Source organism: Mirounga leonina, unplaced genomic scaffold (genome assembly GCF_011800145.1).
Source record: "Mirounga leonina isolate KUSES-001 unplaced genomic scaffold, KU_Mleo_1.0 Mir_94, whole genome shotgun sequence".
NCBI classification, from domain to species: Eukaryota; Metazoa; Chordata; class Mammalia; order Carnivora; family Phocidae; genus Mirounga; species Mirounga leonina.
Window position 1 is genome coordinate 4,490,071 of NW_023270855.1, and position 24,257 is coordinate 4,514,327.

Consider the following 24,257-nt stretch of genomic DNA (forward strand, 5'->3'; position numbering starts at 1 on the left):
TGATCTCACCCTGAGTAGAACTAAGGCCTTATATACCCCAAGGTCAAGGTGGGCCCTGATAATTATGGCAGTAACAACAGTAATATTTAAGGAGTACTTGCTACTTGCCAAATGCTGTTCTAAGTACTTTCCATGCATTCTACACACACCCGCCCCCCACCATTCAGTCCTTACATCATCCCCATGAGGTGGGCATGATTAGCCCCGTCTTACAAATGAGGACACTAAGGATCAGAGAGGTTGAGTGACTTGCCTGAAGACACGGAGCCGGGAAGTGGCTGTCAGCTTCTCGGCGAGGGCTCACACTCTAGTTCCTGCAGGGGTCAGGCTGCCACCGGAGGGCTCGGAGCAGCTGTGTTAGGGAGCCTGAGCCTGAGGCGTGGGATGGACGAAAGCAGTTCTGTGGAGCCAGTGTCCCAAGGAGAGGGGAGAATGGGGAGATGGGGGCAAGGCTGCGGTGAGGAGTTTGTGTTTTCTTCCAGGAGTGATGGAAGGTTGGGGGTGGGGGGTGCATTCTGGACTGATTATGCTCTAGACGTTGCCCCCAGCTGCTGTGCTGAGAACAGTTTGTGGGGGGTTGGTACAGTGTAGCAGCAGGGAGACCTGGGAGGAGGTTGCCGTGAATGCCCAGGCAAGAACTGTCAGGGCCCCGACGTGGTGGTTGCCATGGTGACGGAGAGATGTGGGTGGATGCCAGGAATGTACAGGAGGCAGAAGCCAAGGGGCTTTCTACAGTGGGCTTATGCAGGCATGGGGCTGGTCAGACACCCCTGAGGGGCTTGGAAGAAGTCCCTTGAGAGGGAGGTGGGATGCCTGCCTCTGGATCTGGCCTCATTGAGAGGCATGAGTGAGTGAGTCTTGGGTGAGGCCATGGCCCACGACCTGGTGGGGAGGGAGCCAGAGGTAGGGCTGCTGGCTGTGTGTTCTTGAAGGGCACGTGGGCTTGTTTCGTGGCAGCCGTGGATGAGACAGGTGATGTAACAGAAGAACCCATCCCTCGATGCACTTGGGATGAGGAGCAGGGACACCCCCATAATGCCAGATGCGTTACAAGCCCCAGTTCTGCCCCATTCAAGTCCCATCCCACATCCCGGCTCAGCCACAGGCGTTGGGAAGATGGGGTCCTGAGTGGAGAGGGGGCTGGAGGTCTCCCCTCGTGGGAAACCAGAGGCCAGAGCAGAGGGTCTCATGGAACTTGCTACCCCCATCCCCGCGTTTCCGCAGGGTTCTCTGAGCGCCAGCCTGGCCGGTTGGTTTCGGGGCCCAGAGGGCAGAGCCAGGACTCTCAGCGTAGCCACAGGGAAGCAGACCCTGGCTCCTGGTGTCCTAGTGGGGAAGAACCTTCGCCAATCCCAGCTGCCTATGTGGGCAGAAGCCGGCCACCTCCCTCCTCCTCCTGTCTGACCTTGTGAAGTGCCTTGCAGCCCCGAGATCCAAGGAGAGCCTGAAAGGGCGGAACCGACCCTCTTGGTGAGGAGGTTCAGGGGTCATTCCCTGAAAAACATCTTCACTAGGAGGGACTTGAGTCCCACATCCTCCAATTATGCTCCCATCCAGCCGGCCCACAATGGGCCGCCCAGATAACCATCGGGGGCTGCACATATTAATGCTGGAACAATGCTGGCCGCTGGGGCTATTTTTACAGTAGCCATACGCCCGGCCGGACCCCCACGTCGCCTCGAGGGAGCAGGGCAAAGAAAGGCTGTGCGGATGCCGCCGCCAGTCTGGGCTCCAGGAGACAGAGGAAGGGCTCAGCGAGCGCCCGGCGGCTCCAGGAAGCCTTTTCTTGGTCTGCTCATGGCCAGATAGCGAAACAATCAGGGTCCCCCACCCCGAGCCAGGGAGAGGAAGGAGGCGTGGGGGAAATGGGGATTCTGTTGTGCTTTTGTGCCTGTGCTCCTCCAAGCAAGGCCCCTGCGGGCCCGGCTGCTGGGGCCAGGCCAGTGCACCTTCTCTCTGCACACCCCAGGTCCGCAGGCGGCCCCCGCCTCGCCCTGCCCCGACCGCCACCTACGCCAGGCAAGGCGCGGAGGCTGCGACATGGCTGGCGTCAGAGAGCTGGGAAGTGGCAGACCTGGGGTTTGTACTTAGCAGCAGCTGCTTGCAGACTCCACCCTGAGCACCATTACGCATCAGTTCTCCTCCTGCGCTCCAGGTTCTGGGCACAGCAGTAGATAAGACAGGTCCTTGCCCCATGGAGCCTCTGTTCTTGTCAGTCGAGGGGGAGACTGTTAACAAGGAAGCAAGGACTCGAGCAAGACATGATCGGGTGGTGCTAAGCACTTTGACAAGGTAGACTCAGATCCCCACTGGAGACGTCCCGCGAGCCGGGTGGCAAGCTGGCCCGGGTGTGCCCGGGTGACGGGGCTGCATCTGGTCCAGCTGATGGAACCCATAAGGAGTGTGAACCCAGTGTGGCCCGACGCCCTTCACATGTTTTGAAAAAACCTAGAAATCTCCACTTTCCTCTGTTATTTCAGTGTCGGCCAACGGTTTGGATCATGAAGACAAGTAGTACCCCAGGCTGTTTGACTATGAGTTGGTCGCCTTTGCTTTCAAGCTGTTTATTCTGCAGATGAAGAAAGTGAGGCTCAGGGAGGGGTGGGTAGGCCCACTAACTCTGGCTCCCCCAGCTCAGCTGTCTCCCGTGGCCTCTGCCATGTAGGGATAAAGCCTCAAAGGCACCCTCTCCCCCTGGGCTGTGACTCATGTGCTTTTGCCCTCAAGACCGAGGTGTGTGTGTGGGCGGGCGGGGGGGGGGTGCGGTTAGGACTCGGGAACCTGAGAAGTAGAGAAAGGAGATGTTCTGCCCTGGCTGGTGGCAGCCTTCCTAAGCAGGGGTGGGCTAAGGGTGATCCTGAACAGCTCCTGGAGGCTTGGAGACTTGACCTCCTCTGGGCCCTTGCATTGCTGACCCCAATAGGGAGTCAGAGGGCAAAGGAGCCTGGATGGTATACGGGTTAGAGCAAGCCAGAGAGTGGATAGAGAGGGATGGACAAAGGAAGATTCACCTGCATTCTTCCATAATCCTCACAGTGCAGAGATGTGACTGGTTAATGAATTGCAAATATGTTTCATAAATACCCATTTTTCATACTTTGGTGGAAACCTCCTTTTCAAATACTGTTCCTACCTCAGCCTGAAACCCCATTCCTTATTCACTTATGTTTATCCATTCTTTAAAAGCTCGGAACGAACACCTCCTGTGGCCAGGCACTGTGCTGAGTCTTGAATGAAACGGGAGCCATCATTTTCTAGGCAAATGTGAGATGCAGAGACGGTATCTGCTCGTTGCTAGAAAATGCAGACAGTCTGTTATTGGGAAGTTACCTTAGAGTTGCCCAGAGTGTGTCATATTTTGTAGAGATGATGCCAGGGTCGGGGGGGTGGGGGGGAGGGTTGGCTTCATGCTTCTCTGCCTGCGGGTATAGAATGCGATGTGACGTGTGGGGATGACGGGCATGGGGTCCCTGCGCTTCTGTTGAGCAGGTGCCTGGGGAGCGGAACCGATCAGTTCCTGAATCTCGAGGACCCTGATCACCTAGAGGGGTCCGAATCACTCGGGTTGTTGTCAGAGCCGTGGACAGACGGGATGGCAGGCCCCTCGCCACAGGCCTGGGCTGGTCAGAGCCCACCAGCCCATGGGTGAGAAAAGAGATGTGCCGAAGACGAACAGGCCATCCCTTACTGAGCGCACGCTGGCTTCTGTTTTGTCCCTCACAGAAAGCGAGGAGGACATGGCCACCAAGGAGAAGCTGCAGTGTCTGAAAGACTTTCACAAAGACATCCTGAAGCCATCCCCAGGGAAGAGCCCAGGCACGCGGCCCGAAGATGAGGCCGAGGGGAAGCCCCCTCAGAGGGAGAAGTGGTCCAGCAAGATCGACTTTGTGCTCTCCGTGGCTGGCGGCTTTGTCGGCTTGGGCAACGTCTGGCGTTTCCCGTACCTCTGCTACAAAAATGGTGGAGGTAAGCCTGGGCTGGGCTGGGCAGCGAGTGGCCAGAGAGGAGAGGGAGGGGCCAGACCGTGGGGGCCTCTCTCTGTGCCCCGCTTTCCCAGGCCCCCACCTGGAACACCTGCGTGCCCACCCCATCCCACCCCACCTCAGAGGCAATACATGAGCATTCCTGAGAGTCAGGTGACGTTCTCTCGGTGTCTTAACTCTGCAAACTCGGGCAGGTCCCAGACTCTCTCTGACCCTCCAGTTGATCCCCTCAGAAGAGAGGCAGTGAGGCCAGGCCCATGTGTCCCACAGATTCGCCCAGATCCATATGCTTTTGCTTTGGCTTTTTCTAACTTAACCCAAAGGCACTTCAAAAGCAAGCTTTGTTTCCCCCCGATAAATGGAAAACCAGTATCATTTGCTGTGATAGAAAGGTATCCAGGAAAAAAAAAATACAGTGAAGGTATTTCCAGTACTTTTTAATTTAAAATTTTTCTCCCCTTGTATTGAGATATAATTGACTTACAACATGTATTAGTTTAAGGTGTACAACGTAATGAGTTGATACATATGTGTATTGCTAAATGATCACCACAATTAGTTCAGTTACCATCCATCACCTCACATAGTTATAACGTTTTTTCTTGTGATGAGAACTTGAGATTTACTCTCATAGCAGTTTTCAAATATGTAGTACAGCACTATTAACTATAGTCACCATGCGGTAGGTCACGTCCCCAGAACTTAAACCTTGAAGTTGTCTCTTTTTGACCACCTTTGAAGATCATTTTTAAAATATAAGGCCTCTGTCTGGGTGTTTGGTTAGTTGGTTGGTTTGGGTTTTTGTGGGTTTTTTGTTTTTTGTTTTTTACACCTGCTGAAGGCTCTGAGCTAGAATCCTCTCCTGTTGGAGGTGTCAAAGTCCGGCAGCATGTGACAGAGACCTTCTCCCTGGTGCAGGAGAGAGCTCAAAGAGCCCTGGGCAGGGAGGAACGGCTCGGCCCTCGTGACAGCCTCAATCGGAGGCTCGTATGGCAGCAGATGGCATGCCGCGGCCGCCCAAGTTAGAAGAACCACCTTTTGGGAAATTCTGCCTTAGAGCCTGGTTTCTTAACCTTTTGTAGGTCTCAGGCGCCTTTGGGACTCTGATGAGTGCCCTAGACGCTCCCGAGAACAAAGCACATAGCCATAGACCCAAGTTGCCCACAGTTTCAAAGGGTTTATGGACCCGCTGAAACCATTAGTGGACACCAGGTAGGAACCCTCGCCCTGGCTCTTTGCCCTCACTCCTCCCCTGGCTCCACCCCGAGCTGGAGATGCCCACCTCTTGCTTCTCATCACTGCACCCTTCCTCGCTAGTTCTTCTTAGCTGCCTGCCCTGGGCGGGCCTGGGGAAGGACGGGTGAAGGCTTCATGAGGAAGCCGTGTTTGAGATGGACGGATGTGGGGAAGGCAGGCAGGTAGTTGGCACAGCGTAAGCAAAGGCTCAGAGGCTTAAAAAAGCACCTGGTGCATCTGGAGGAGGTGAGAAGGCCCACTGGAAAAGTGATGTCAGCTGGACAGATGGGCAAGGCCTGGAGACTTTTCAACCAGGTCCAAGAGTTTGGCCTCTATCCCAATGTCCCTCACTCATTCTCTTGGATCTCATTGGCTGGGAGGGCTTGGGAGCGGCCCCCGTGACAGCCACAGCCTGACCCTCACCAACTCTGCTCTCTCTGCAGGTGCATTTCTCATACCGTATTTTATTTTCCTGTTTGGCGGCGGCCTGCCTGTGTTTTTCCTAGAGGTAATCATAGGCCAGTACACCTCTGAAGGGGGCATCACCTGCTGGGAAAAGATCTGCCCCTTGTTCTCCGGTGAGTATGGGACAAAGGTCACCCGGGGCCTGGTGTTCATCGGTTCAGCATATTTTTATTGAGCACCTGCTATTTGCCAGGTACACTGGAGCCTCATGCAAGTCCACTTGTGCCTGTGCCTGACCCAGGGTAGCAGGTGGCACATTATTCCCATGATGCTGCTGCCCATCATAGCTGCTCAGCATGTCCGGGCTCTTCCCACCTCTGGGTCGTTGAAGGATTGCAGCTGCTTAGCAATGTAGTGCAGAAGAGAGGCGCTCAGATCAGGAGTCTATGGCTGCAAGTCCCACTTCCTCCTCTTGCTCAAACTCTTGTTGCTTTGGAATAGTCACTTAATCCCTTTGGGCCTCAGTTTCTTTATCTATAAAATGGAAATCCTGTGCTTACTTCATAGGGTCGCTATGAAGACAAAATGACATAGCTATGTAAAAGTGCTTTGTATACGTAGTAAGCTCCAAATAAGGGTAGCTTTATTATCATTACAACATTTAGTCCTGTGCCTCACACCTAGTATGCACCCATAAAATAATCACTGTTACGGTTATAATTGGCATGGTTGGGAGGATGTGTGGATCTGTTCATTCATTCATCTATATAAATCCATCCATCCATCCAGTAAACTTTCTTCCATTAGTCAATGGTTAGACCAGCCATCCATCTTTCTGGCTAGCTATCCACTCATTCATCCATCCATTCATCCACCTAACCTTCCAACCAACCACCATCCATACATCCATCAACAAATTGGATATCCATCCATCAGTCCAACATCCATCCATTCAGCTGTCTTTCCAACCAACCAACCAACCATCCATCCATCTACCCATCTATGTGCCTAGCCATCCATTCATTGAGCTATCCCTCCTCTATACATCCTTCCATTCCTCCACCTTATCGGACCATCCATTCTTTTTTTTTTTTTCTTTGGACCATCCATTGTTTCATCATCTGTCCAGTCATCCATTCATCCTACAAATATTTGCTGGTCCTTGTTGAAGAGCCCCTTCTGGCCCCAGGCCTAGAGATACCAGGGTTGACTATGTGGCCGTGGTAGGTCTGGCCTCCCTCCTGAGGCTCCTCTTTCTTGCCCACACCCACAGGCATCGGCTACGCCTCCATCGTGATCGTGTCCCTCCTGAACATATACTACGTCATCATCCTGGCCTGGGCCACATACTACCTGTTCCAGTCCTTCCAGTCGGAGCTGCCCTGGGCACACTGCAACCACAGCTGGAACACACCACAGTGCATGGAAGACACTATGCGCAGGAATAAGAGCCTGTGGGTCACCCTCAGCGCCAACAACTTCACCTCGCCTGTCACCGAGTTCTGGGAGTAAGGCCAGCCTCGCTGAAGGAAGGAGGGAGGACGTGGGTGGGGGCAGAGAGGACAGCCCACTCCCTCATCTTCTCCCCAGGGATGTGGTTGTCACTATCTCAGGGTGGGGGGCGGGGGGGAGGGTGCGGATTTGGAGATAAATCCATGCCTTTGGTCTCAGACAGGCCTGGAACCGAATCCCCGTTCTGCCATTTTACTGGCTGTTTGAACTTCGGCAAGTCACTGCCCCTTTCTGAGCCTCAGTTTCTTTAACTGTCAAATGAGGGGAATGAATCGTTCCTACACCCGTATGCAGGTATATGTACTTCTGTTGTCTGAAAATGATATAGTTTTCTTAATGTATTTTAGAAAAAAATATAGTTAGCACATCAAACCTGTTACTGCACAGAGAAAAATGCACATACGAAGCTGATATAGTTACTCAAGCGAAAAGGTGAGTCGATAGAGTAAAAAATATCTATCAGTTAGCTTTTGCTGTGTAACAGTCACCCCCAAATTTGGTGGCTTTCAGCAACGACCATTTATTTGGCTCATGGTTCTGCTGATTGGCATTTTGGACTGAGCTTGGCTGAGCAGTTCTGCCAGTCTTTGCGGGGCTCCCCCGTGGGTAGGTCAGCTGTAGGACATCAGGATAGCTCTTCTGGGGATTAGCTGGCTATTGGCTGGGGTGCCAGGGACAACCGGTCCATATGGGCCCATCACCCAGTGGGCCAGCCTGGGCTTGTTCACGGGTGGCTCAGCACGTGACCACGAATGGGGGAGCCCCTGTGCAGGAGTTCTTTTCAAAACTCTGTCGGCATCATTTTCACTCATGTCCCATCGGCCAAAGAAAGCCATAGACTAACCCAATCCAGGAGGTGGGGAGAGAGGCTCTGTCTTTTTAGGAGAGGAGGGGAGAACCACCATGTCGTCAGCAGCTACGGGAGTATAGACGCAGGACAAACATCAGAAAGGCGGAATGTGGAGACCTGAAGTCTGGGTAACTCTTAGCCGACGTACAGGGGAGTCCTTTGAACACAGTGCCTGGAGGCCAATCGCAAAAGCACTCATGGGTCACTTTCCCTGCTCTTCATGATCTATGAAACTCGGGGCTCAGCACCTGCATACAGCCCCAGTGATCCTGGAGATGAAGTTGATAGCGGGGGGCAGGAGACAGTATTAAGGATGGGGGTGGTCCCTCATCATCATGAGATGATACTCCTTTTTGGGTCAGCTTTGCAGCTTCCAAGGGTCTTCCCACCTCTGAGAACCCAGCCCAGCAACGGACCCACAAGAGAGGGGGTGGCCTGCTGGCCAGTCCCAGCCATGCTTGAGGGCCAGGGCCAGGAAATCGTGGGCAAGCAAGGGTCAGGTGGCCCTCGGTCAGGGGGTTCCTGTCCTTGTCATGACATGCAAGCCTGCGGTCGATGCTCAGAAGTCCCTAGGCCTACTTGGACAGGGTCTCTTTCTTTGTGTGTACATATTTTCCACTTGCAGACAAAGAGCACATTACAAGCACACTCATCACCCCCTCCATGCCACACCCTCTGGAGAGCTGAGTTTACAGACAAAGAAATGCGGGCACTTCATTCTTCTCACTTGAATGGGGCCCGAAACCACAGCCCTGTCTGTCCTAGGCTGTTCCTGGCACAGACTGACCACCCACAGCCCACCCCGCCCAGGACACTGGCACTCAACCAGCCACTTGGGTGCCTGCTGGAGCCTTACTGCCTCGGGCCTGGGTTGGTTGTCCGGGCTTTCATGAACCCTCGGTCTGTCACCTCTAGCTTGGGCAGGTGCTGTTGCCCCTCTGGGCCCCGATGGCCTCACCTGTGCTTGGGGAGATCCTAGCATTGCCCTCCCAGCGTTGTGGGGTTGCCCTAACTGAATGAGACTGTGCATGGCCAGTCCTGAGAAGCTGCTTGAGAAATGCAGGCCATTATTATCTATTTAGTGCCCTCGTAGTGGATCAAACTGCCCTCCAGGGGCGTTTGGAACTCAAGTGACCTGACCTTCAGAGGGACAAAGAGTGGCCCCTTCTCAAATGCCCATACCCTCCCCCTCCGCCCCTGCCATTGCAAAGGGGGCTGTCCTTCTGGCTCATCTCTGCTGTCATAGGCCTGAGGGCTCTCGGGAAGGGGCTCCCGTGAGCCATGAGGTCCTCAGGGGGTCCAGTTGTTCCCCATGCCTTCTCACCCAGCTGTCCCCTTCACTCAGCCCTCTTGGGAGTTCTCGGGCTCCTGCCTTCCAGAATCCCCATTCTGAGCACCCAAGCTGCCCTTTCTGGCCTGGTAGCCGTGAAGACAGGATTTATCTTTGGAAATGTCCTGGGCCTGCAGGCAGCTTCCCAGGGCCCACAGGATCCGGATGGACTTTCTCAGCCCACAGAGCACTGGCCACCTGCCTGGTGCTCACCTCCCACTCCAGCCTTCGGGTCCTAGCTGAACTTTGTGAGCCCACCTGAACATCCACAAAGAACTTGCCCTCTTTCTGGAACCCTGGGGAGGACTGGGGTCCACAGAGCAAGAGCCTGGAATGCAGGCTTAGTTGAGGAGACCAGGCCCGCCGCCATGCATGAGCAGAGGCTGAGGCCAGTGAGTAGGGCTGGGGGCTTCAGTGCAGCCCTGGGCCAGGCCCTACAGGTGAGAAGGGCCCAGTCCCTGGCCTTCCAGAGCCTTCCCTTCTCCTGCACATGAAAGAGGGGAAGGGAAAGAGAACTAATGTGGAATAACTAGCTCCCATGAGCGTTGTGCCAGGGACATGTCCCTCTCTTTGGCATTTCATCTTTGCAGAGACCCTTCAGGTAGGGAAGTACATGGGAATCCTCCCCAACTCCTGCCTGCCTCAAATCTCACATCCAGTTCCCAGATGCTCTGGGCTCTCCCTTTCAAGTATACCCAGAGTCTGACTACTCTCCCCACTTACAGTCCCCCGCCTCTCCATGAGACCCCCAGCATCACTCCCCCAGACCCCAGCACTGGACTGTCCTCTCCCTGCCTTACCCTTGCAGCTCTGAAGTCAACAAGCGTGAATCCAAACATGGCATTTCTCAGCTCAGAACCCTCTCGTGGCTTTTCCCATACTATGATCTGGCTCAGCCAGAGAGGATTAAGTGAGAGTGTTTGAACACAGTGAGTGCTCACTGGATGCTGATTCTTCTTACTAATTCCATGTCTGCATCCACTTGGCTTTGTAGCCTGGAGCAGCAAGTTAACTACCCCTCTCAGGCCTAGTTTCCTCATCTGCAAATGAAAGGGCCATATGAGCTGGGCTCTGAGGCACAAATAGGAGCTCACTAGGCTGAAAGGGAGAGCAAAAAGACATTCTGGGGAGAAGGAACAGCCCATGCCGAGGCATGGCATTCTGAACACACACAAGTGTTTGGGAACCATTAAGTCATGAGTTTGGCCAGAGCATAGAACACATGGGACCAGGAGAAGGTTTGAGGCCTCGAATGTTAGCCTGGTAAGTTTGAGCTTTGTTCTCTAGGAGGGGGAACCATGGAAGGTATACGAGAAGGGGAGTGACATGATTGAATCTACTCAAGGAACACACTAGTGGGAGAGAGACTAGGACATATATTAAGCACCAACTGTATACAGGGCCTCAGAGGGTTCAGCCATCAGTGGGTCTGGGTTCCGGGGTGAAACAGTTTCTATGATTTCCCCCGAAAATAGCCACTGGCCCTACAGTGACTGGTTCTGGGGTTTCCATTAGGAGAGGCTCACGGGGACATTACTGAGGTGTCAGTGACTGGTACCAGGTTAGGCTGCAGAACAGTGAGGATACTCTCAAAGTGCTGGTCTCCATGCCCCTGGAGCCAAAGCCCAGCCCCAGCCGATGTTTATCTCCATTTCTCTCACCTGCAGCAGACGTGTGGGTCCTTGAGGTGGACCAATACCCGACGGGTGTCTGGGAGCTCCCTGGGAATCAAGATAACACGGCACTATGAAAGCTGAGACTTCCTTATGGCCCTGGACAGGGAAGGAATTTGCTGATCATCCCTGCCAGCCGCCCTCCCCCTCTCTTGTTTTACTAGAGGAGAGAGTTGGGAGCATGGGTGATGCTCCGGTCCCTTAGAGCAGGGAGCCTGCCTCTGGCCCCCACACGTCCCAGCTGCATGACCTCAGGGCAGTCACCTCACCTCTCTAAACTTTGAGGATAGCATGGTTCCAACACCTCACAGTCTGGCTCGAGTTAAAGAGCTAGGACAAGTGATGTGCTAAGGACAGGGCCTCCAGTCATGGCTCATTGGGTATGACACTGAGGACCAGAGAGGTTAAGTGACTTGCCCAAGGTTACACAAGCAGCTAGCTAGAACAGAGCTCCCAGCCCTCACCTCCAACACTGGTATCTCTGTCCCCACCAGCTACAAGTCCACGGCCACAGGTAACATTGTGCCGTGTGTGTGTGACCCACTCTCGGGGGTCTTCTCTTGGTGTGGACCCACCTCATCTGCAACACTAAAGCACCATTGTCAGCAGGAGCCGGCGAGATGTCCTCTTATAGAGCCCCGTATAAGCCACCGGGACCCCTGAGACAGTCATTTCACGCTAGCTTTATGATTTGACTCAGAGTTGCTCTGTGATGGAAAACAGAGCTTCTGCCCCCGGTTAACCTCATCCTGCTGGTCCCTGCTCTGGGGTCCTCGCTCTGTCCCGAGGGTCCTGCTTCACCCCAGCCCTGGAAGACAGGCGGGGCCAGATCTGTCCGGAGCCATGCCTTCCTCCCTGGTTCCTCCCGAGCCCCCTGGGAGCTCAGCACGTATCATTAGACTTTATTAGAATCAAAGAAATGAGTCATATTTGCAAACAAGCCGTGCTCAGCCAATCTTCCTCTGCAGCTGTCGGAAGGAGGAGGCGGTGGAGAAAGCCTTGTGTGGCCCCATGCTCAGGGCGGACGGGCTCTTTTATAATTGTTGCCTCCGCCAGTCTCCAGGGAAGAGCCATGGCCAATAAATGGCTGGCCGGCAGTCAAAAGGAAACGATTTGGCCCACTCGGAGGACGTATTTACATCTGAGTGCCGGCTGGACGGCAGCGGGGCGGCCGACTCACAACAGACGTCCAGGCGATTCTTTTTTGGATCCCACCCTGGAATGAATCATTACTATTCTTGGACAAGAATGCAGCTCACCTCTGGTTCTCCTCCCTCTGTATGAGCGATGCAGGGAAGCCTGGGATTCTGAGGGCCCTCATGAAGGGCAGAATAGGACCAGGCATATGGGTGGCTGGTCCTCAGGGCAGCATCAGAAAAAGGGATCCAGGCCCAGGGTTGATTTTTATCTGGGTCATGTCAGGCGAATTCCTGAACCTCTCTGAGCCTCAGTTTCCCCATCAACCAAATGGGTACGGTTACTTTACTCAGTTAATGCCTATTGAACACCTACTCTGTGCCAGGCACTGTTCTGGATCCAGCAGGGATCAGACACAGGCCCTGCCTCCGTGGAGATGGCATTCTAGTAAGACAGACGGACATTAAATGGATAGCACAAATATAATTGTAATATAAAAGCGATGACAAATGATGAAAAATAAAGCCAGGGCAGGGGAAGGAGAGTGACCAGGGGTACTTTTTATACGATGGCCAGGAGAGGCTGCCCCAGTGAAGTAGCATTTGAACAGAGACCTGAAATGACACAGGGAGGCAGTTGGCATGTCCTATAACAAGTGATTGACGAAACAACCTGTTCAAAGGTCCTGAGGCAGGAATGTGCTCAATCTATTCAGAGATCATACCAGAAGACACTGGCTGAAGGGGCCATATGGGGGATGAGGTTCAAGATGGGACAAGCATACATAAACTTGTCCTGGACATGTCTCATTTATATACCTGTGGTCCCAGTGTCCTTATTAATAGGTCTGAATGATAAGAGTATTTGGCCACCTTATTCAGGGAGGCCAAAAGGGATGGGGCAGGTTAGGGGGGCCTTTTAGCCAGGTAGGTGGGAGCCATGGGAGGATGTGGGACAGAGGAGTGGTGTGACCCATCTTGGGTCTGGACAGATTCTCTCTCGATGAGAACAGACCTGGGGGGGAGGGTGACCGTGGAGGCAGGAAGACAAGTGGGGAGGCCACTGAAAAAGCTCTGGGAAGCAGTGGGAGTCCAGACAGGAGTGGTGGCAGTGCTGGGGACATGTGGCTGGATTTGGGGTACCATGCAGTATCCTGGGGTGGTTAGGAGACTGCTGAGGGGCAGTGCGCCATGGCTGTCCCTCTGGGGCACAGCACTCTACAGTTTACTGAGCCCTCTCACGCACCACCGTGGGAAGGCCCAACAGATCCCTGTCTGCTGTTCTGGGGCTGAGGCTGTGGGAGTCCCACGCGGGAGGGATTTGTGGAGGGTCCTTCACGCGGGGGTCCCTTCAGAAAGGGATTCGGATGGCCGCACACGCACTCCGGCCTCCACGGCTACCCAAGGCTATCTTTGGAAAGGATGTCGGTCACTTTGGCCCCGAGCCCACGTTGGGCTCTGTTTTGACAACCCCTGACTGATGAGACACATTCATTCCATTCCTAGAACGTCTGCACGGCCCATTACAAACATTTTCAAGACTTCTAAATAATTTTTATAAAGGTGCTATTAAAAACATTGAATCATTCGTCTAAAAACATCAAACATTCAAAGAGAAAAACAAGTAGAAAAAATGATACCCAAGGCCAAGTGCACTCCCCTCCCCCGCATCCCCACCACCAGGTCCCCCCTCCCCACAGGCAGCGACTGACTGCAACCAGCGCGTCTTGTGTGTCCTGCCAAAAATAGTCTGTGCGCATTCAAGCACAAATGTACATCCACCCCCTTCCCTTTTTAACACAATAGGGAGCATGCCATAAGCACGGTTCACCTTGCTTTATATACTTACTTTATCTCCGGGATACCGTTTCTTAATCTGCGCGCAGGGAGCTTTCCCACCACCTCGAGGGCCGGGTGACATTCCACTGTGTGTTCTCTGTGCTGCTGAGCCCCTATTGATGGCCGTTTGGGTGGTTTCCAGTCTTTTGCTCCTACAGACAGTGCTGTGATGACTAGCTCGGGCTGGACCCCGTCGTTGGCCACACGTGCAAGAGTTATCATGGGAGAGAGGCTCGGGAGTGGCATATTGCTGGGTCAAAGAGAACATGCCTTATAGTGTCACCCGGAGGTGTCATGAGCTCCTCCAAGGAGATGGCCACCAGCGGTGGAGACTCGGTTTCCCCGTTGTGGCTTCCGTAGCTGGTCAGCTGCCCAGAGCCAGCCTGCCTGCCATCTGTGGCTGGCCCGGCTGGTTTACGGAGCGCAGGAGTAGGAGAAGGCAGAAAGGGTGTCCGGGAACCGAGGGGCTTGGTGTGGTCTGAGCTCTGCGGACTCAAGCTTCTCAGCCGACCTGGCCTGAAGAGAAAAGAAAAGGCGGGGCCCCTCCTCAGCATTAGCTGAGCACCTGCTGGGTGCCCGCCTGTGAGATCCTTGTCCTCGGGCCGTCCGGAGGCTGGTGGGCAAGACAGCCTTTTCACCCGAAGGTGACATTTGGCGGGAGCGGGTGGCCGGGGAGACGGCCGGGGACTCCAGTCAGGTGTCCGCCGAGCGGCAGGAAAGGCTTCCCTGGCAGCACGAGGACCGTGTGGCTGCCGCAGGCGCCAAGGTGTGGAGGTGGAGAAGCACTCTCTCTCCCTGACGCTGCCCATTCACAAGGAAGCCTTGGCCGCTGCCCAGCATGCCCCGGGCCTTCATTGAAGGCGCCGGGCGCTGGAGGCTGCACGGGGAAGGCCTTTTTGTTCTAAGCAGCCACCGCCGCCAGACCCACGTGCTTGGCAGGGCCCCAGCCGGGGCGCGGTTGGCGGACGGCCTGCCCCGTGGGGATGCCCCCTGGCTTGAGGCTTCAGGGGGACCCTGGCCCATAGCAGGGGGACGGGGCAGATTCTTTTCAAAGTTTAGGCTCTATTCTCCCTGCTTATCAGAGGAGCAGTGCGGGGGAGTCCACAGAGCAGTGGCTTTGGGAGTCTGGCAGGCTTGGGTGTAGGGTGCTAGTTCTGCCCACCGCTGGCTGTGTGTCTGTGGGCGGTTGAATCTTCCAGGCCTCGGTTTTCCCCGTCTGTAAAATGGGGCAAATGGCCTTTCGTCCTTGGATCAGATGAGATAAACTGGAAAGGCCTTGTGGATGTTCTGAGCACACATTGTCAGAGGTGCCCGAGGGGAGCCCCTTGATGTCGGGGTTCTCACCAAAAAAAAAAAAAAAGGACAGGAATGCTGCCCCTTTTTAAGGTGAATGGAAATGTTTCATGACTTGGTTCCGAGTGCCATGTGAATTTGCCGGTCACCTCAGTTGAGTCCTTGGTTCATTCACTCAACAGGTATCTACTGAGGCCCTACTATGTGCCCTGTGTCGTTCTAGGTGCTGGGAGCACGGCGGCGGCCCAAAGAAAGGCCTCACTTGGATGCCACTTGAGATGGGGATCTTGGGTTTATTCAAGGTCCACATGCTGAAGCTTCTGTGGAAAAAAAAAAAAAAAAGGAAAAGCAATGAAGTGTCCTGGTCCAGCGGGGTTTCCGAGACCCAGAGCCCTGACCACTGACTGGCTGGGAGCTAGGGAATGGTCTCGAATGCATTCCCAGGCAGCAGCCTGGGGGCAGGAGCTGTTATCTGTGTTTTATAGAAGAGGATATTGGGGCACGAAGTCATACCCTCTCTCTGCCTCTTGGGCTGGAGTGTGGCCTTGAAACCAGGAGCTAACTTTGGTCAGAAGGAATCCCCGCTTTTCCCAGAGGAGCACAAACTGCCTGTCTCCCGTGGTCAGCAGCCTAGGAGTCAGGGGACGGGGGACCCTGATGGAGTGGGGGGCCGGGCTGACGTCCCTGTGCTTGATGCGCCCGCCCTTGGTCACTGCTTCAGTATCAGAGCTCTGGGACCATGGGGACAGTTTCTTGGCATTGAGTTTTGTGGCTTCTGGCTGCCAGCACCCTGCGCTGCCCCACCCCGACTTCAGATGGCTTCGGCCCCTCAGGGATGTGTCTGCGAGCAGGTGCCCATAGGCGTCTTCTGCAGGTCAGCGAGGTTCTTGGACTCCAAAGACCCAGCGTCTGCGGCGTGATGCTGGGCAGGGCTGGTGGTTGCTCTGTGCCGATTAGCCTTCAGACCGTCTACCTGCCTCCTCCTGAGACCTTCACAATCCTGCAGGGAGTTGGGGGCAGGAGACCAGCACTGCTTAGGTGCCGAGAGCTGCTCTGGGCATCTCAAGGCTAGGATGGAAACAATAAGGTTTACCCAGTGCTGGCTTCACCCCGGATCTTATCGTTAGTACTTTGTGTGGGTTTTCTCTTGACAATGATCCCTGTAAAGAGGTGGGCAGGTGCTCTGTGGCCACATATAGAACAAACACTTTGCCCTCTTGAGGCTTACATTTTCATGGAGACCCAGATAAGAAACAGGGGTGAATAACATAAAAGAGGACTGGGACAGAGAGTGTAAATCAAAGCCATTGATTTTACACGGTAGAGCCTAGTTTGAACCCATTGTTTGGCCCAAATGGGCACTGAAGAAGGGTCTACTGAGAATCGATCACATGGGAATTAGTACCCATTTTACAGATGAGGAAACTGAGGCTTGGAGATGTACTTAACTTGCCCGAGGCCAGGCGGGGTTGATCCCAGGTTCACCTGAGGTAGGAGTCCGAATCTATCCCCTTGTTGACTTCTCCACAACCCTGTGACGTGGATGGGTACTGCTTCAGAGACCCATGGGGATTCCAGGGCTTGGAGAGGCGAGGGGGCTTGTGGAAACACGGTGCCTGAGCCAGGGTTTCAACCCCAGGCTGTTGGAGCCCTGGCCTCAGCTCTCTCTGCCCCAGGGCCCGGCCCGACTGACTTGTGGCTCTGTTTGCTTGAAGGCGCAACGTGCTGAGCTTGTCTTCAGGAATCGACGACCCTGGCTCCTTGAAGTGGGACCTTGCTCTCTGCCTTCTCCTTGTCTGGCTGGTCTGCTTCTTCTGCATCTGGAAGGGCGTCAAGTCCACGGGGAAAGTGAGTTGTGCATCTGTCCCTCCCCTGCCTCAGGGGGGTCTACCCTCAGCAGAGACTCTATCCCCATCCCCCCAGGCCCTCCTGCTTGAAACCGACCCAGACCGAAGAGCCAGCATAGGTTGCTAAAGCAGTCCTCTGAAAGAAAATAAGGCCTGCTCTGTTGCATTTGCCCACTTCATGGTGTAAATATTCCCACCATGTCTGATTTCAAGTTACCGATGGTTTAACAACTAGCTAACAAGATTCCTGAAAGTCAGGTGCTGGGCTCTCTGGAGCCTGCACAAGCTCCCATACACCACTGGTTCCCATATCAAGATGTTGGTGGTGGTAGTGCAGATGTTAGCAGATAACAAACATTGGCGTTGATAAGCTAGCAGGTAGCAAGGTGACCTGGTGACTTACTGTTGATTACCAGCGATCCACCCACAACACGAACCCTTGCTTGGCAGAGTGTGCCCCGACGGGCAGCATCAGCATTCCCCACAGACTTGCTAGACATGCAGACCCATGGGCTTGCCCTGCACCTACAGAATCAGAACCCACGGTTGAACGGTTATCCCCAGATAATCCAAATGCACCTGGAGGTTTGAGAAGCACAGACTTGGAGTTTGGCTGCTAAGTCTGATTGCTGATGCTAAGTCTGTGCGAATTCTCTCACAACTAACACTTGGGCTGGAGACTAAGATGTTAGTTATTAAGGAAAGCTTTCGGTGATGATTAAGTCATTTGCTCGTAACCAAGATGTTAGTTGTTAACCAAACTGTTAGCCATCACTGAAATATTCGCGGCTGATTTAATATGTTACACGATGACTAGAACGTTAGCTATTTTTTTTTTTTAAAGATTTTATTTATTTATTTGACAGAGAGAGAGAGAGCGAGAGCAGGAACACAAGCAGGGGGAGTGGCAGAGGGAGAAGTAGACTTCCTGCCAAGCAGGGAGCCCGATGTGGGGCTCGATCCCAGGACCCTGGGATCATGACCTGAGCCAAAGGCAGACGTTTAATGACTGAGCCACCCAGGCACCCTAGAACGTTAGCTATTAACCAAGGTGGTAGCTGATCATTAAAATGTTAGGTTATCATTGAGGTTTTAGGTATAACTGGTATATTTCCCATAATGAAAACAACAGCCTATAACTAAAACACTTCCTGTTAACTTAGACTTGAACAATTACCCAAGAACCAAGACCCTGGCCGGTATCGTGGTCACTGTGATGTGGTCAGTGCGGAAGGGTCTGTGGTGATCAGAGGTGTGAGCCTGCACCCAAGGCTCTAGGCCAGAGAGAAGGAGTTGGCCGATCTGCCTTTATATGGCCCCCACCTAGCATTTCCCTCCTATCACTCATCTTGGCAGGGGGAACATCTCTTTGAGGTCTAAAAGCCCCCGAAGGTCCAAAGAGTAAGTTAAGGTGGCATTTGAGGTACGGTGACGGGCAGGGGTGACATCACTCGGAGAAGGGGCCTTTGCTGCACTGGAATTTACATTAAGGACCATGCTCTCCTGGATGAAGAGCCCCTTAAGTGAAATCGTGGATCTGAACAGATCCCAGCATTTACTTCAGGGCAAGATCTGGGTCTCTAGGATTGCAAAGGCAGAATGGGGCTGAGTCTGGAGCAGGGCCCTCTGCCTGTTCCTAAAACCCAGTCTGGAAAGGAAGCAGGCGAGGCTGACATTGTCCCACCAGGACAGGCAGGAAGGGGGCCCCTCGAGCAGTCCCCACAGAGCCTTGGGGTGCTCGTCCACCAGTGTTGGCCCACCTCCTCCTCTGTCTTGTGTGCAAACCGTTTCCTTACTGCCTTTCTTCAAATGAGGAGGGAGCTGAGCTGGGAGAGGTGAAGTGATTCGTCCGGGGGCACGCCCTCCCCTCGAAGCCCTGGTTTCCTCTTTTACAGAAGGGTGAAGGTGAAGGCTCCAACAAGGTGTGCTCTGCACCCAGCACCAGTGCTTGGCGCAGACAGGGCCCTAAACACCAGTGCTCTCTTCACTGTGCCTCCCGTTTCCCCATGTGGAGGTGAGTTTATCTGGAAGTTTCTGTGGAGCACTCGTCCCAAACAATGCTGGAGACATGATCATTTCCTGATGCACTCATACATTTTGAACCTCTACTGTCCGTCAGGCACTGTTGTAGGACTAGGGCCAGGGGACACTCGGGAGTCCACAGAACAGACCGAAATCTCTGTGGTGCGGGAGCTGACAGATTTGTTGGTTGTGACAAGGTGAGCGTGTAAAATATCTAGGAGTCAGGTGTGGACTGAAGAATAACGTGGTGAAGGAGGACGGGAAGTGTTGGGGTACACTTTTAAATGAGGTGGCCAGGCAGGCTCACCAAGAAGGGGGACTTTGGGACACAGATCCGAAGGAAGTGAAGGGTAAGCCACGTGGGTATCTGGAGGAGAAAATATTCCAGGGCGAACAGCCAATGCAAAGGCCCTGAGGTATATCTGACCCAAACCTATGGGGGAGCCCCCAGTCTGATGGAGGAGGCTGATGTTTCCCAGAAACAGCAGGCAACCTTTAAGATACAATAGAGGGGGCAGGAGGATAGAACCAAATCAAAAAGTAGAGGGTACCGGGCTGCAACTGTGGCCAGTTGAAGACGTGACTTGACAGAGGTCCCCCTACCCTACCCCGCCCCTGGAGACAATCTCCTCCTCACGCTCCAGGCCCCTGAGGGGCGGGCATGGCTCCCAGAACAATAGCAGAGCCTGGGCCAGCCCCAAGAAGCCAAGACAAACACAGTAAGGCTCTGTGGACTTCCTTGAGCTCCATGGCCTGCCTGCCCGCCCGCCGCCCGCCGCCAACCATGGCTTCCAGCCCTGGCCACAGACCAGGTTCACGGCCACTGTGGGGGCTGGGCCCATGGGCATCAGGACGGGCCTCATCCTGGCCCTGGCCGTGCTTCAGTGGCTGACCCTGGTCCAGCTGGGGGTGGATGGAGGGAGGGCCTGGGCGGCTCAGGACCCAAGTTCAAGTCACTTTGCCTCTCTGAGCCTCAGTTCCCCTTTTTGTAATTGTCGTCATTCCAAGGGTCTGAACCTTGGCCCAGCATCTGCAGGGGCTTCATTCATACACCAGACAGTGATAACGGCAGCGAAGGCAGTGTCATGCGTGGGCGCCAGGCCCCAGTCTCAGGGCTGTCCATTACAGCTCATTCCATCATCCTCATGTTCTGAGGTGTCGGTGGCCAAGTGGGATTTGAACCCAGGCAACCCAGCTCCCCACCTTGGTGCCCTGCATTCTTCCACCTCCTAAGCATCACCTGCTGCCTGCCCTCCCCCTCGGCTAGCCTGACCGTGGGGACGGGAGGCAGGCGTGTCCTTGCTCCAGTGCATGAGGCCAGGGAGGTGCCAAGTCCAGACCGTCGCTCAGGAAGTACGGTGCTGGGGACCCAAAGGGGGGTACGGTCATCACGGACATGAGCACAGACATGTCCTGAGGCTGCAGCCCCAGCTCTTCCGTCTCACACTTGAAAACAAAGCGGGGGGGGGGGGCAGTCAGAGTCGGACCTGGTTTAGGATCTCAGTTTTGCTCCCACAAGCTGCATGACTTTGGGGACGTCCCCTTCCCTCTCTGAGCCTTGGTTTCCCCTTAATGTGAAAGGAGTTAGTGATGCCCCCCTCGCACACACAGGGGTGCCGTGAAGACCCTCGGGGCCTGCCTAGGTGCTAGGCACAGACCCATGGCCCCACCTCTAGAAGCCTCCATCTTTGGGATGAGTGACCCCTGCTGCCCAGGCCTTTACCCCCAAAGGAGGTTCAGGGCGGCAGTGGGAGACTAGCCCATCTCCCTCCTGCCTTGTGGGCCACTCTCTCCCCGCCGTCCCTAGGGGAATGAGGAATAGTTGTCCTTGCAAGTTTCCAGGGCAGTTGGGCCACAGGGCTTTTGGGTCAAGGGCTCAGAGGAACCACAGAGGCTTGCCAGCAAGAGTGGAAAAATACCATGTCCCGTGGCAAGGCCTGCTGGGCCACCACTAGAGGCCCACTGGCGGCGGCTGGCATCAACTTCTCCTGTGAGGATCCCGGGGGAGTCACGGAAAAGTTGAGAGAATGGCTCTCAGGGGCTTGTCCTCAGCAGCAAATTCTGCAAAACAAGGGTGGCTTCCAAAGAGGCAGATGAGGTGGCGTGACCAGGTAGGGCTGTGTGAGCAGGTGGGGCTGTCCTCTTTTGGATCGGGGGACGAACCGTGGTAAAGTGCGTGCAAACACACACACACACACGCAAACACACACACACACACACACACAAAAGACCCGGGACTCTGAAGCCAGCTGGCAGGGGTCCCGTCCCACCTCTTCCACCTACTAGCGCCGTGACCCCAGGCACCTGACGTCACCTCTTGGGGCCTGTTTTCTCCTCTAGAATATGCAGGTAGTTCACTTCCCTACCTCTTCAGGTTGTCGTGAGGATGAAATGAGTTAACGCACATAAAGCTCTTAGCCTGGCACACAGTAAGTGCTCCTTAAGTGCTTGTTAAACAGATTTAATACATGAAAAAAAGGGAAGCCACCCCCATCCCGGGGTGGTTTCCTGTGTCCCTGACACAAAGCCCTCTGGCCAGAGCCTGGTTGCCCAGCCCAGTGGGGCCCGGCTGGCTTTGGGGACAGCCACCAGCCCCTGGTGTGGTCCACAGCAGGGCCCAGAGGTGGGAACCAGTGGAGGGCCTGTCTGCAGGAAGGGAGGAGCAGCCTGGGGGGCAGGGGTGGGGGCATGCTGGTTTTCTTTCTTTCACCCCTTCTGTGGCTTCCTGACCTGCCCCCTTCCTCCAAGCCTGCCTTCTTGTCCTTGGGAAATTGGGAGGGTTCTCTGCCTCAGGAGAAGAAGAGGGGGTGGCTGGGGAAACTGAGGCCCAGATGGAGAAAAGGCATCGGGGGCTGGAGGGGAACCACAGAGGCAGGCGTAGGGCCCGCCCTGTAGCCTAATGGGATCAGCAGGAGAGTCTTCACTGCTCAGGTTTCTTGAGGATGGCGAGTGAAGTAAGCACCCTCATTTTCCTCCTCATACAGATGGGAGTTGAGGCCAAGCCACCCAGCTGGGAGGTGGCAGAGGTGGGATCCAAACCCCAGCCCGGGTGACCCCGAGTGGGCTCTCCCTGCCACTCTCTCCCTCTGCCCAGAGCGGCAGAGCTGGACGGAACCCCAGAGCTCATCTGGTCTGAGCTTCTCGCTTCGCGGGTGGGAAAATGAAGCCCAGAGAGGGACAGTAGCTTGCTCAAGGTCTCACAGCAAGCCAGACAGCGAGCTTGAATTCCGACCTGCACCCTTGGGGAGTCCAGCCTTCCTCTGGTTGTTGAAAGGGTCGAATAAAGTACCAGACGGGGAAGGGCTTTTGACTGCTCTGCCTCTGTCTGGAGGCACGCTCTGGGGCACTTAAGTGCTGTGTGACCTGTGGACAAGCTGGCGACTCCCTGGGCTTCGGCGTCCTCACCTTCAAGATGAGGCTAGTAATGAAACCTGCCTCAAAGGGTTAGGGCGGGACCAACTAAGTACAGAAGTACTGCACTTGGAATAGTGCCAGGCATACAGTAAGCACTCAATAAATGCTGTTTGGTGGTACTGGCCAAGGGCAGCTGAGCCAGGCAGGCCCTGAGAGCTTTCTCCTTGCCCTTTTCCAAAGCCCCTTTCTAGTTGTTTCTACCCACAGGGATGTTGGCTGTCTAAGAATTGTGCTCCAGCAAGGGTTTCTGTGCTAGATAGTTGGGGTTCAGGGCTCCGTCACCCTCCATCGGTGTCTGGTACCTACGTGGGCCCCAGAAGTGCCCTGCAGTAACCTGGCCCTGCCCCCAGCCCCCAGCAACACGGACACGTTAATCCTGCTCTCTGGGTGTGGGTTTCCTCACCTGTAAAATGGATACACTGGCTGTGTAGTCATTCCTTTCTGGTCCCCTGGCCCCCAAGGCCCTGAGGGAGTCAGGGGCTCTGCGACCCAGTCTTAGCATTTCAGGTGGTCAACAGGCAATTTCTGTATGTGCTGCATTGGGGAAGTGAAAATGCCTGGTGCCTTTGCTCAGAACAAGGTGGTTACCCTCCACGGGCCCTGACTACAGCTCCCGCGCCCTGGGAATGACGCAGGCAAGTCTCCGAGCCCTGCTGAGCTCCCGTTCCTCCTCTGTCAGCACGGTGGCCAGCACGCCAGTTTGTGGGCTGCGGTGAGCACCAAGTGGCCTTGTGCCTGGGGCGTCCTTGCTCGGCCAGCGCCCTGCTGGAAACACCAGCATCTCGCCGTCCGTTCAGAGCCACGCACCTCTGAGCTCCTCCCAGGCATGAACCCTGCCTGGAAATGCCTCACAGTCAATGAAAAGATAGGGAAAAATCCATCCGAGAGAACTGAGGGTACAGGATATTTGGAGACCAGCGCTTTCGGGAGAGGAGAAGGAGAGGAAGTAGGGCAGGCCCTTGGCGATGGAACAGCCCAGCCTGGGCCATCTCTGGGTCCCCACCTCCAATTGACCTTGGGCTGCCCGGGATGTGCTGTGTGATCCAGGGAGGGCTGTGGGGCCTCCCGAAGGCCCCAAGTAAGTTGGGGGGGGCCCTTCCCAGTCTCCTGGCCAAGGGGCTTTAGAAGCTTCATTTCCTCCCAGGAGTTCCGTGTGCACTTCCTACAAAATCAGTGTCGACAACAGGCCCCATTTCTTGAGCACCTACGTGCCAGGCACTGTTTCGATGGTGTTCCAAATACCATCTCATCGAATCCTCACTTCCCCTCTTGATGGAGATCTTCTATTACTGTTGTCTCCATTGATACATAAGGGAATAGGCCCAGAGAGGTGAAGCATCACGTCCAAGGTCACACAGCAAGCGAGGGGACAGAGCTGGGGTTTGAACCCTCACCTGACTGATTCGTAACCCTAAGAGTCATACTAACAGTTGTAATGTTAGCTAATACGTGGTGTCACATGCCAACCATGGGGCTAAGCCTTTTTCATACACACTTGATATTTGACACTCTTATTTTGCATTTTCCTTCTTCACTCATTAGAAATGTCTGTTCCGGGGACCTGGGTGGCTCAGTCGTTGAGCATCTGCCTTCGGCTCAGGTCATGATCCCAGGGTCCTGGGATTGAGCCCCATGTAGGGCTCCCTGCTCAGCGGGAAGCCTGCTTCTCCCTCTCCCACTCCCCCTGCTTGTGTTCCCTCTCTCGCTGTGTCTCTCT

The 24,257-nt window shown here is 54.7% G+C and overlaps 1 protein-coding gene across 3 annotated transcripts in view; it reads left to right on the forward strand.

Moving 5' to 3' along the window:
* SLC6A6 (solute carrier family 6 member 6) overlaps nucleotides 1-24,257 on the forward strand; it is an 84,146-nt gene that overhangs the window by 36,834 nt on the left and 23,055 nt on the right. For all 3 annotated transcript variants that reach the window (XM_034997607.1, XM_034997609.1, XM_034997608.1), the window contains 4 exons: nucleotides 3,724-3,966; nucleotides 5,663-5,797; nucleotides 6,898-7,132; nucleotides 16,973-17,105. In XM_034997607.1, the coding sequence (XP_034853498.1) occupies nucleotides 3,738-3,966; nucleotides 5,663-5,797; nucleotides 6,898-7,132; nucleotides 16,973-17,105 (732 nt within the window). In that variant the 5' untranslated portion in view covers nucleotides 3,724-3,737. The remainder of the gene's footprint in view (nucleotides 1-3,723; nucleotides 3,967-5,662; nucleotides 5,798-6,897; nucleotides 7,133-16,972; nucleotides 17,106-24,257) is intronic.